At 36.5% G+C, this 13907-nt stretch overlaps 1 protein-coding gene across 1 annotated transcript; it reads left to right on the top strand.

Annotated features, from left to right (window-relative positions):
- The first annotated feature begins 1648 nt into the window (after positions 1-1648).
- LOC132617161 (uncharacterized) lies at positions 1649-7680 on the top strand. The gene is made up of 2 exons (XM_060332108.1): positions 1649-2642; positions 5217-7680. The coding sequence occupies exon 2, from the start codon at positions 5394-5396 to the stop codon at positions 6084-6086; it is 693 nt and encodes a 230-aa protein (XP_060188091.1). The 5' UTR covers positions 1649-2642; positions 5217-5393; the 3' UTR covers positions 6087-7680.
- Positions 7681-13907: the final 6227 nt, after the last annotated feature.

Raw genomic sequence — 13907 nt, 5'->3', positions numbered from 1 at the left:
CAAAGTTTGGTCTAATCACCACTCTGTAGAACTTACCTTTAAGCCTTGGCGACATATTCTTATGGCACAAAACCCCAGAAGCGAGCCTCCATTTCATGTACCCCGCTTCAATACAATATGACACATCCTCATCAATCTCTCCGTTTTCTTAAATTATGGACCCAAGATACTTGAAGCTTCCCGAGGCCGGCCGAAGGGTCAAGCGGCCAAAGCCACCACTTTAGGCCGCAAGTATTTAAAGACCCCTAAAATTTTATTTCCTCTATTATTTTTATAATATTTTATTAGATGATCATTACTAAAATCAGCTTTAGGCTGATTTATACTTAAGGACTCTTATGCTTTTATGCACATTGTACCAAGTCATATTTTCCACTTCAAAATAAATTTGAGTTGTTTAAAATGTATGAAACTATTTTAACATGTTCATAGATATAATTTTTTAATTTCAAATAAGTATATGCTTATCAAATTGATTCTTCCTATAGATAAACCCTGTATATAGAATTTGAAGTTTGAAAAAAAAAATAGGGAATAGTTTAAATTCTCTATTTCAAGGGAATAGTTTAAATTCTCTATTTCAAGTTTCCTCCCACAAATTTTTATCTTTTTTCAAGTGAAATTTATGTTTAAACATAGCTTCAACTTTCAAATACTTTTTATGAACTGCAACTTCTAATATTCGTTTTTAGAACTTCAACCACATAATGTCCAGATGTCTCCTTAGTGGCAGAAATTTGAGATGATTAGACAATTATAATTTCAAATAGCATTGTTTTAACCTTGAATATTTTTTATTGTTAAATCTGGATGAGCAGAGTTAGCAGATACCTCCATTGATGGAAGCTTAGGTAGTCAGTGATGATCAATGTGATGTGCAAGTTGGTAAAATAGCTTATGTCACAAAAATAATAAATTTGTTAGATACATTTTAGGCCTCTTATTGATATCTAGCTTTAGGCCACATAACTAGTTGAGTCGCCCTTGAAGTTTCCTCTCTTAGATACATACTCATAGTTATATAAAATTATACATACATACGCGCTATGTGTATACTCTTTCACATCTATGTAAATACTCATAGTTACATAGTGTACACACAACTAACTTAGTTTTTCATCAACAAATACACTATGATTGTGTGATGTAAAGAAATTTTGCCTGTAACACATTTTTCTAAGTTACTATCCGTCATTGAGAAAATAAATACTACAAGAAATCTACATTAACATACATGATCTATACAGATATATATTATAAATTCCCTATACACATGATATACATTAAGTGAAGAAATTGCACGGTTTTGCCCTTCAAATGGGCTGGAGTAAACATATAATTCACACTGGGTTACACTCTTTCACGCTCTAATGTATGTTTGTTTGCAAGATTTTAACAATATTTATATGATATAGTAGTGATTGCGGTGTATTTGTTGCATCATTTGTTGAATACTTCATTCAAGGTCATGGACTTTCGGATAACGTTTATGATGTTGATGTGATTCGAATAAGGTATGTCACACATTAGGGATTATGGACGGAGAATTTTACTAAATAATGCAATTAGTGAATCAAAGGTATCGAAAGATTAATGAGAAGTGTACATTGAAGCTGAAGAAGGAATATCATAAGATAGTTGTTGACACGTAATTTTGATCCGCCTCGGGATGTTTTCACCTTTTTAGTGTCTAAATTTCTCTTTTGAGTCTAATATTGCTATTTGGAGTTTTATCTGATTTTAGTTTGTTTTGTTGTGAAAATAAAAAACTACAAAGGTAGAGTCGTATTAAGATAAAGAGAAAACTTTCAATTTTTTTTTTTTTTTTAAAACTGGGTTTAAATAAATAAGTTTATATTTTCTTAGTCTAAAATTAGGTGGTTAATATTCTTACAAAGTGTATTTGGATTTTTTACTAAAACAAAGAAAAGACAAAAGAGGAGAACCAATCACATTGTGCCACATATCAAGATTCCTTCTTATCATTTCCTAACAAACTTTGCCCATGTGATTTTTGCTTCCGAGAGTGCACGTTTTGTATTCTTCACTCCTAAAAGTTCACACACAACACTACACCTATCAGCCGGAGAAAACATTTTTGGTGGAATTTTAAAAAGATCTAAACAGCTAACGGAGGAGGAACAAAAAGAAGAGCAGCCATAGCCTTTTCTTCTGGACGATTTCCACACCTCCCCATCTCTTTTCCTCCATTAAGGCCATCATTAATCTTTCACAATCTCTTACCACGAAAACATAAATAATCAGCTCACCATGTTGTTGCTAGTTTTAGTTACTCATAAAACCCACAACCACCACCTAGAATCTACCATTGTCACAGTCCAACAAACCACCACTCGAAAACAACCCGAAAACACCCATCTTCACACCATCGTAAAAACACCATCGTCTTCCCCTCTTTTCCCATCCATCCGCCTCCTTTAAATACCCCGCAAAACCCAAAACGAACCCCCTCTGAAACACCCCTGTTTTTCTGTCGAAGTTATCGGTTAAGGTTCGAATTCGCTTGTCGACTCTTTGTCGATTTTTGTTCTTCGCTGTTGGGTTTTGTTAGCAGTGTAAAGTTCGTGATTGCTTCTTGTTTCAACTGGTTTCAATTAATTTAAGGAGTTGTGTCTACAAAGGTCCATTTCTACTCTCATGCCTATTTATATTATGCTTTAATTGATCTTTGTGGTTGATTAATTGCTATGTTTCGTTCGTATTATTAAGATGTGGTTGGCTTGCTTTCTTTTTCACTCTTCATGGAATTAGTATGGTTGAGCTTGAATCAGTTAGTTGATTTTTTTTCATTAAGGGAATTAATTTTGTCCGTTCGATTCTATATGGTGGTTTTGCAAATTGAAGATATTAGGTGACTCGAGTTAACTGAGTCATGTTGATTATTAATGAAATGATTTTGGTTGGAACTTGGGTTGGGTAGGCAAATTTTAGGTTTGTTAATTGCTTGTATGTTTTTTTCTTTTACTCGCATTCAATATCATGTGTTCATTTTCCTGGTGGGACGTCCCAGAAGCAAATCAATGTAAAAAAAATAAAAAATGAAGGTCGTTCGTTGAGAAGACCCCGGGATGTCGGGGATAGCTTAGTATATTTTAGCATAGTACAGGTTTATTTTCTCGTATTTTTCTTTTATTTCGAGTTGTAATAATTCAGACTTTATTTTCGAACTTTTCTTGTACGCGTGCCTGAGTGTTGTTTGAGTTTACCTGCCTGAGTTTCTATTTAAGCCAATACGATTTAATTAAAGCGACTGTGCTAAAACCACGGGACTCGAGGGATGCCTCACACCTTCCCCTCAGTCAACAGAATTCCTTAACCAGAATCTCTGTCGCTGATCAGTTTTAGAGTCAAACCTGTTCTTAAAAGGGATAACTATTTTTTTAAGTGACTTGGCACACCGAAACCCATTGTTAAGTGGAGACTCTTATTATTTATGAAATGATCCCTTTTGAAACACATTTTGGTCACTTTCGATTTGAAAACCCTTTTGAACTCAACAAACAAATCATATTTTGTGGGAAAAAAGGTGTGACAGCTCTGGCAACTCTGCTAGGGATTTTTAGAATTTGAGCTTTTCAAAAGTGACTCGTATTGGCTTAGTTAGAAACTCTTGAGTGAACATTTTGCTTGGTTAATTGGTTTTCCTTATTTGCTATTTTTCTGAGTATATTTGTTTATCGCATTTTCATTGCCTGTTACCGCTTTATATCTGGCATCATTTGTATAACCCCCCAATTCTTCACGCAACAAGTTTTGGTGGACGTTGTAAGTGTACATGACCTTTTCGAGAGTCACCCAAATTTTTAGGGAGGGGGCATTTCAAGCGTGGAGTTGGCGGAAAGTAAAGCAGCCGCCATCGACCACGTGCCTCCTTAAACAGCCTTGTTAGTAAGCCCCAACCTAGGTCAGCCTTTAGGACACTCTTATGTGCAGCATGTCATTTAGACCTAGCAGGACTCGATCCTTGGTATCGTGTTCCTTTGTAGGAGACTTGCCCCAAAATGGTGTCAAACTGGGCCCGCTGCCCAAAAAGGCATTAATCATCCCTATGTGCTACTTGTTGCATCTTGAGGGTAAAAGGGTCATTGACAGACTGATTTGATGAGGAGTGTTTGAAAAGAAAAAAAGAAAAAAGAGAAAATAAGAAGACTTGAAAGTAGTAAGTGGGTGTTGAAAAGAAAATTTGTAGCTTTAGGAGTTTCAACGTCTTTCATAAATGAAAAGAAAAGAAAAGAAAAAGATTTTCCCTTTCTCTTATTTACCAGAAAATAAGAAAAAATAAAAAAGATTTTCCTTATTCCTATGCATTTTATTCCAAGAAAAAAAAAATCTCACTCTCCCTGTTTCTTTAAAACAAAACAAAAAAAAGTGTTTGGTTTGGTTTTTAGTCTCTTTAGCATATTTCTTATTTAAAAAACCAAAAGAATTTTGTTTTACATTTACATTTCATGTTTTTGAAAACAAAAAGAAAAATATAGTTGTCTTTTCGAGTCGGGTGTCATTTTTTCAAAGTGTCCTTAATAGTCTAATTGGGACGAACTATGCACACCTGATTCCCGTCCCTCGGAGTGACGATACGTAGGCAACCCTCCTCGGTTCGGTGATCTTTATTCAAAAATCCAAAAATAAAAGAAGGTTTGATCCTTATTCAAAAAAAAAAAAAAAAAAGGAGCGTTTTTCTTCGTTATCAAAAAAGAGAACAAGAGGAAAAAGAAATTATTCTCTTTAGTTACGCACCATTGAGCTTTTGTATTTTTTTTTTTAAAGAGAACACAAAAGATTTTTCCTTTGGATAGTTTTTAGGTTTCTTTTGTAGGAATTTCAAACTCAAAAAAATCCAAAAATATTTTCCTTTTACTTTAGGATTCATTCTTTAGGAAATTCAAAAATCTAAAACAATTAAAAAGATTTTTTGAGTCTTGTTTGTTTTAAAGTTAAAAAAAAAGTAGTAAAAGAGCGAAAAAATAGAGGAAAGAATGCGGAAAGAAAAGAGCGAGGCAAGGTAACGAAAAGAAAAATGAAAGGAGGAAGGAAAGGCAAAATCGGTGGAAATTGGGATGATGCCTAAATGACCTTATGCACTCGAAGTCATTCTAGAATTGATAATTGTGACTAGGTGCATTGCATACAATGTGATATCGTACTTTTAATGCCCTAACACTAACACATTGCTTCTGATTCATGATTTATTAAAGAAAGTGGTTGGTTTGTGGCATTTTGGTGAGTCGTCTAGATAACATCGGGTCAAAGGGAAAGTAGTCATGAACAGCAAAGAATCAGGCAGTACCATCATTGACCCATCAAAGAAACCCGTGGAATGAGATTCGGGGTCAAATAATGAGGTTCAACGGTTGAAACAACAAATGATTTAAATGCATCAGGCATGGTCTAGCGGGCAACCCTCTCTGCTATTTTCCAGTTCCACTAACACTTCGCTACCATACCCACCAGATGTCATCTCGTACCACAACTATCCTAGCAGCTCTGATACCTATTTCACTACCCAACATGCCAAAATCACTGCATGTCTTGCACCACCCGTTATTCCTGCCTTTGTAACCCCTCTACCCACTACCCCTGCTTTTGCAACTCATCCACCAATTGTGATTCCTGGATCCACTTGTGCAACTGTGTTCAATATTATTGGGACCCAGTATTATGCTTCTAAACTGACACTTAAGGTGCCTGATTCATATTGGTACATCCCTCAGCTCAAGTACCCATTTGAGCTTGAGAATCATGTCAAGACAGAGGAGCATGAAGAGATGTCTAGGAAAATTAAAAGTTTGGAAAGATCTATGAAGAGCTTACAAGCTCTTGGAGGTCATAGAAGTGTTTCGTACGAAAACCTATGCATGTTCCCTAATGTCCATTTTCCTACTGATTTCAAGATCCCAAAGTTTGACAAATACGATGGACATGGTGATCCTGTGGCCTACTTGAAGAGGTATTGCAATCAATTGAGAGGAGCTGGGGGTAAGCAAGAGTTGCTTATGGCCTACTTCGGTGAGAGTTTGACAGGTTTAGCCTTAGAATGGTTCATTGATCAAGACTTCACTAAGTGACATATTTGGGACAACATGGCTCAAGAATTTGTGCAGAAATTTCAATACAATATAGACTTCGTCCCTGATCAACTTGAAGAAAAAATCTACAGAAAATTTCAGAGAATTTGCCATCAGGTGGTGGGAGCAGACTGCTAGAGTAAAACCACCGCTGAAAGAAAGCGAGGTTGCGGAGGCATTTATCCAAGCTCAAGATGAAGAATATTATCAGCAGGTGCTCCCTGCCTTGGACAAATAATTTGTCGAAGCCATCAAAATGGGGGAGATGATAGAAGATAGGATTAGAACAGGACGTATTGTGAGTTTTGCTACCGTTAAATCCACCACACATGCAATTCAAAGTGGATCAAGAAATCTTGGGATAAAGAGGGATGGAAATTCTGATGTTGCAATGATTGCATCTGGACAAAGTCAAGGTCCAAGGGGCCGCCATCGTCAATATACTCAGCCTCAACGCGGATCACCAAATTACACACAATGGCAAGAACTAACACCACAAAATCGGCATCCGTCTCCACAAAATTTTCAGCCACCATATAATCCCTGTTCGAGGCAGGAGTATGGAAGGAGACTGAGGCCAAGGGATAGTTTCACACCGATTGGAGAATCTTATATGAGCTTGTTCCATAAATTGAGACATTTAGGCATGATCACTCCTCTACTCGGGTATACTCCTGACCCGCATTCAAAAAGTTTTGATCCCACCGTATGATGTGCATATCATTCTGTTATTCAGGGACACAGTACTGAAGGCTATCACACTTTAAAAAGAGAAATAGAAAGAATGATTTAAGAAAAACTGATTGTGGTACAAGACAGCGACACTCCACGCGTCGCAGAGAATTATTTACCGGCACATGATGATGCACACTTCATGAGAATGAGCGAGTTGGCCAAAGGGACCCAGAACCTATTTGTTGAGTATAATGTATTTGACATTGATGAAGGTTCTAGTAGTGTTAATATGCAACTTAGTGGATAAGATGTCAAGCTCAACAATTGGGGAAGTCACCCATTTTCCCACTTGGAAGGAGTATTGGTAGTTTGTTTTGATGTTCTTTCTGTTATCCGGATTATTCAGGGTTGTAATCTGGATTTTACTTTGCTTATTTTAATGTTAAAACTCTTCTATCCTTTTTTTTTAATGAAAAAAAAAGTTTTCATTTTTGTCAGATTTTTTAATTCATTTCGTTTAGTTTGTTTTAGGCATGTTCTAGTGACATGACATGCATGCGGATTTTTTTGGTCAGATCTTAAAACCTGGTCTAGGCAGGGGACAAATGCACCAAAACTTGAAAATTGTGAAGAAGAACATTTGAGGAAACAAGCAGAGACAAGTATGAAGGAAAAGTGAGAGACAATATCCAACAATTCATTTGTTGTGAAGAGATAACATATGATTTTCATTTCTCATTCTCAAATTGCATGTTTTGTACTTGACATTTTTAAGGATTGGTATGACGAAGGCATTTCATTCTGCTAAATAAATGTTGTGTCACCCTTTGTTACCCCTGTTGAGCCTTAGTTTTATCTTCTTTCTCATCCCTCTTTTGGAATCAAAATAAAATCAGAAAAGAGTAAAAAAAAAAAAAAGGAGACGAACAGAGAAAAGAAAAGAAAGAAGGAAACAAAATCACAAAGAGAGAGAGAGAGAGAGAGAGAGAGAGAGAGAAGAGAAAACACAAGAAATGAACTGCCTGAACTACGTCTCGACAGGATACGTAAGCAACCCTATTCTGGGGGTTCAGACCAACCAATGAAAATTCAAAATTTCCCGTTTCAAAGAAACTGGGACAGAAGTTATTTTTCCTTTTGAGTCGATTACAAAAGTTGTAAGTCTCACTCCTAGTATTTTTGTGTTATCTTCAAGCCGCTATGCCATCTTTTCTTTTCAACCCTATCCAAAAGCCACATTACAACTAAAGAAAAGACCTTCAGATCAATCATTGAGAATGTCAAGGCTGAACACACTATGAGTATAAGATATTTTCATCACGGGCATCACATGTTTGCATTAGCATAAGGAAAGTGGAAGAAAAAATGAAAATGAGAAAGTCTTACTGGTGAAAACCTTCACAGGCACTGTAGGGCGATGGGGAGTTAAGAGAATTGAAAATGAGAGATTCTTATTGGTGAAAATTTTCATGGGCACCGTAAGGCGATGGTAAGATGAGATACAAACAAATGAGAGAGGTTTAGTGGTGAAAACCCTTCGGAGCACCACTAGCCGAATGAGAGTCATGAATCTGTTGAAGAGGTTGGTCTATGAAACCCTGATTTCAAAACAAGTTATGAGGGCACAACGGGAGTTAAAGGATAGATTGGTTGAACAGATCAGACTGCTCAATCCAAAATGCATGTCATGACCATTGGAGCCAGCTACCATATTCAGATAAGTGTCCTTTTTCCTTTTCTCCCAGTAAGGGAAATTTCTTGTTGAATATCGCTTCTTTCCATTTATACATATTTTACTTCTCTTGTTTTATTTCGTTGAGTTAATCCACGTAGAACGAGTAGAGAAAGGATTTCAAAATTGCTACCAGCTTTTCCAATTGCGAAGCAAGACATTTGGCTAGCACTGAAGGTAACGTGATTCAAAGTGGGGTAGAGTATCCAATGAGTTATCGTTCGTTGATAGGTTCTGGAGTCATGAAAATATAAGGGATCAGTAGAGTTTGAATTAATAGGCACCATAAAACGGAGGTGTTGGTGTTGGTGTTGGGTTAAAGTTACTCAAAGTCACTCCGGTAGCCAAAGTTTGGGTCAGTAGTCCAACGAGCTGACAGCGACCACTGACTATTGAAATCACAGCTGAATAGGATAAGTGCATGAGCAATCACCTTCAGAACCAAGACCACAAACCAACCACCACATTTTTAAACTCACAAATTTTCTTTATTTGAAACAGGGATGGATGTTATCCTCAAATCAAAGGTTAAAAAGGTGCAATGTCTCATTTTTGCCTATGCAAAGGCAATGTGACAACATAGGTTTGCAAGCAACAAAAAATGATCAATGTTTCAATTATGAATACTGTCACCTCTAGGAGACACACTTCCCAGTCCTGGTTTTAGGAGACGCACTTCCTAATCCAAAGCTCTACTCCTAGGAGATGCACTTCCTAGTCGATTCTTTCAGGTTTATTCCTAAGAGACGCACTTCTTAGTCTGGTCTTTCAGGTTTTAATTTTAAGAGATGCACTTCCTAATTTGAACCATAAATCATAGGAGACGCACTTCCCAATTTGGATCTTTTAGTTTATACTTTTAGGAGACGCACTTCCTAATTTGAACCATAACTTATAGGAGACGCAGTTCCTAATTTGGATCTTTCAATTTTTACTTTTAGGAGACACACTACCTAATTTGAACCGTTACACATAGGAGACACACTTCTTAGTTTGGATTTTTCAGATTTTGCTTTTAGAAGACGCACTTCCTATTTGGAATCATCACTCTTAGGAGACACAGTTCTTAGTAAGAGCATTTCAGTTTAACCCTTAAGAGATGCACTTCTTAGTCTGGGTCTGTCTGGTTTTTTTACTTTAGGAGATGCACTTCCTAGTCGAGTCTTTCAGTTTAATCCCTAAGAGATGCATTTCTTAGTCTGGGTCTCTCTGGTTTTTGACTTTAGGATACGCACTTCCTAATTTGAACCATAACCCCTAGGAGACGTACTTCATAGTCTGTGTCTTTTAGATTTTTCTTTTAGGAGACGCACTTCCTAATCCGAACCTCCACTCCTAGGAGACGTACTTCCTAGTCAGAGTTTTCAGCTTAACCTCTAGGAGACGCACTTCGTAGTTCTAATGATTCGATCTTAGTTCGAGGAGATGCATTTCCTAGTTTGAGTCCTTTAAACTTTCCTCCTAGGAGATGCACTTTCTAGTTGGAGATTTGATTTTACTTTCATCATTGAATTATTTTACAAATCGTTTGTAATTTTTCTAACACTCACAAATTTTTCCCAGTGGAAACTGGGCAGAAAATTTTTGTTCATTTTGTGTGTTTTTGATAATTTATAGGGCCCACCTGAAGAATGGAGCAAGTCAGGATCACCCTGAAAAATGAAAAAAAGTCAAAACCCTCCTGGATAATGGAATTTAATTTATCAGGACCCTCCTGGAAAATAGGATTAGTTTATCAGGACCCTCCTGGAAAATGAGATTAGTTTATCAGGACCCTCCTGGAAAATGAGATTTAGTTTATTAGGACCTTCCTGGATAATGGGATTTAATTTACTTTTGCTAACACACAAAATTTTCCTGGTGCAAACTAGGGCAATTTTTTTTTGTTCTTTTTGTGTGTTTTTGATAATTTACAGGATCCACCTGAAGAATGGGAAGCAAGTCAGGAACCCACCTGGAGAATAGGGACACCTTCAAATTTCAAGTTCAGGAACACTCCTGAGAATAGGGACACCTTCAAATTTTAAGTTCAGAAACACCTTTCAATTTCAACTTCAAGAGCTTGCCTAAAGAATAGGATGTACTTTCAGATTCAGTCAGAAATAGCAGGAGCCTGCCTGAAGAATAGGGCTTACTTTCGAGATCAAAACGCTTCTCTCACCACTTGGGAAAGCGTGAAGATTCAAGTCAAAATTCAAGAGAAGCTGCATAGAAAGGATCTCATACTTGTATTTTCTTTTTAACTTTTGTTTTCCATTTTGATGTAATAATAGGAACCGCGGATCGGAATCTCGACAGGACCTCGCTCAACTCTTCAGCTCAGTATGTTCCATCACCCTTATGTTTCTTGAACTACATGAGACCTGATTCCCTTATAACCCGGGATATGTAGGATGCCCAAGACTAGGGCTCAGTCACATTTTTGTTCCGTTCCTTTCCCTTTCTTCAAATAATGGTCGGGTCAAAATTTGTCTCGTCATCTACGTCTTTGTCTGAGAACTCTTCGCATTCCCAATCAAAGAGGGACAGGCTGTAGACACGTAATTTTGACCCTCCTAGGGATGTATTCACCTTTTTAGTGTCTAAAATTTTCTTTTGAGTCTAACATTGCTATTTGGAGTTTTATCTGATTTTAGTTTGTTTTGTTGTGAAAATCAAAAACTATAAAGATAGAGTCGTATTAAGATAAAGAGAAAATTTTTAAATTTTTTTTTTTTTTAAAAACTTGGTTTAAATAAATAAGTTTGTATTTTCTTAGTCTAAAATTAGGTGGTTAATATTCTTACAAAGTGTATTTGGATTTTTTACTAAAACAAAGAAAAGACAAAAGAGGAGAACCAATCACATTGTGCCACATATCAAGATTCCTTCTTATCATTTCCCAACAAACTTTGCCCATGTCATTTTTCCTTCAAAGAGTGCACGTTTTGCATTCTTCACTCCCCAAAATTCACACACAACACTACACCTATCAGTCGGAGAAACCATTTTTGGGGAATTTTAAAAAGATCTAAACAACTAACGGAGGAGGAACAAAAAGAAGAGCAGCCATAGCCTTTTCTTCTGGACAATTTCCACACTTCTCCGTCCCTTTTTCTCCATTAAAGCCATCATTAATCTTTCACAATCTCTTACCATGAAAAAATAAATAATCATCTCACCATGTTGTTGCTAGTTTTAGTTACTCATATCACCATAAACCCACAACCACCACCTAGAATCTATCATTTTCACCGTCCAACAAACCACCACTCAAAAACAACCCGAAAACACACATCTTCACACCACCGTAAAAATAACATCGTCTTCCCCTGTTTTTCCGTCCAAACGCCACCTTTAAATACCCCACAAAACCCAAAACAAACCCCCTCTGAAAAACCCCTGTTTTTCTGTCAACGTTATCGGTTGAGGTTCGGATTCCGCTTGTCGGCTCTTTGCCGATTTTTGTTCTTCGCTGTTGGGTTTTGTTAGCGGTGTAAAGTTCGTGATTGCTTCTTGTTTCAACTGGTTTCAATTAATTGAAGGAGTTGTGTCTACAAAGGTCCATTTCTACTCTCATGCCTATTTATATTATGCTTTAATTGATCTTTGTGGTTGATTAATTGCTATGTTTCGTTCGTATTATTAAGATGTGGTTGGCTTGCTTTCTTTTTCACTATTCATGGAATTAGTATGGTTGAGCTTGAATCAGTTAGTTGATTTTTTTTCATTAAGGGAATTAATTTTTTCCGTTCGATTCTATATGGTGGTTTTGCAAATTGAAGATATTAGGTGACTCGAGTTAACTGAGTCATGTTGATTATTAACGAAATTATTTTGGTTGGAAATTGGGTTGGGTAGGCAAATTTTAGGTTTGTTAATTTCTTGTATGTTTTTTTTTATTTTACTCGCTTTCAATATCATGTATTCATTTCTCGGAATGTCCCGGAAGAAAATCAATAGTAAAGATTAAAAAAAATAAAAAAATGAAGGTCGTTCGTGGAGAAGACCCTGTGATGTTGGGGATAGCTTAGTATAGTTTAGCATAGGGTAGTACATGTTTGTTTTCTCGCATTTTTCTTTTATTTCGGGTTGTAATAATTCAGACTTTATTTTTGAATTTTTCTTGTGCGCATGCTTGAGTGTTGTTTGAGTTTACCTGCCTGAGTTTCTATTTAAGCCAATAAGATTTAATTAAAGCGATCGTTCTATAACCACAGGACTCGAGGGATGCCTCACACCTTCCCCTCGATCAACAGAATTCCTTAATTGGAATATCTATCGCTGATCTGTTTTAGAGTCAAACCTGTTCTTAAAAGGGATAACTACTTTTTTAGGTGACTTGGCACACCGAAACCCATTGTCAAGTGGCGACTCTTATTATTTCTGAAATGATCCCTTTTGAAACACATTTGGGTCACTTTCGATTTGAAAACCCTTTTGAACTCAACATACAAATTATATTTTGTGGGACAAAAGGGGTGTGACAATAGTGCAAGTGTAGTAGTTGAGATACAAGCTTTTTGATGTTCCTGATACTCTAATACTATGATTTTCAAATTCTTTAACGTAGAGTACATCTATAATAATTGAGATGGTTTTGTTAGATTTTATGTTGTTTTGAAATATTTTGTACAATATATTAATTTTATTTTTGTTCGATTTATGTGTGTACCCTATATGTTGTGTACATACATACAGTTATATATATATATATATATATATATATATATATATATATATATATATATATATATATATATATATATATATATATATTATGTGGCAATGAATTTAGAGATTAAGTGGAAGAGGAAGAAGAAGAATAGGGCTCTATATGACCTATCAAGGATCAAATGGGGTGGCTTGGATGCTTTCAGAGCTCAGGAGATGGGGGAGAAGTTAGTGGAGATGGGGGTTCAAGGGGAGTAGTGGGGATGCAAACAGTACATGAGATAGGACAATGAAGTACATTAGGGAAGTAGCTAGAGAGGTGCTGAGGGTCTCAAGGGGTAACACTAGTTGACATCGAGGGGATTGGTGGTGGAGTGGAGCACACCAAAGGGAAAGTGAAAGCCCAGAATGATGCTTATATGGAGTTAGTGGAGAGCAAAGACAAGAATGAAAAGAGGGGGAATGTTTGAACGGAAGCGTTTGAACAATTATATGAAGAACTACTGGACAAAGAGGGGGATACGAAGTTGTATAGCTCGCCAAGGCGAGAAAGAAGAGGGTCGAGGACCTGGACCAAGTGAAGTGCATCAAAGATGAGGAAGGCAAAGTATTGGTGAGAAATGCACACATTTAACAAAGATAGTGTTACACCCCGTATCATAGAACTAAGGTTAGACTCGTATCGTTAGAGTTTTAGTGGAAAAACTGAAGGTTTTAACGTTTTCCGAAAATGGTTGACAGACCTACTTCGGAAAACCATA

This window comes from Lycium barbarum, chromosome 11, assembly GCF_019175385.1.
Source record: "Lycium barbarum isolate Lr01 chromosome 11, ASM1917538v2, whole genome shotgun sequence".
NCBI classification, from domain to species: domain Eukaryota; kingdom Viridiplantae; phylum Streptophyta; class Magnoliopsida; order Solanales; family Solanaceae; genus Lycium; species Lycium barbarum.
This window is presented reverse-complemented; position numbering and strand designations above follow the sequence as displayed.

Excerpts from the sequence above, each read along its gene's own strand:
- LOC132617161 (XM_060332108.1), top strand. The coding sequence starts at position 5,394 with ATGCATCAGGCATGGTCTAGCGGGCAACCCTCTCTGCTATTTTCCAGT.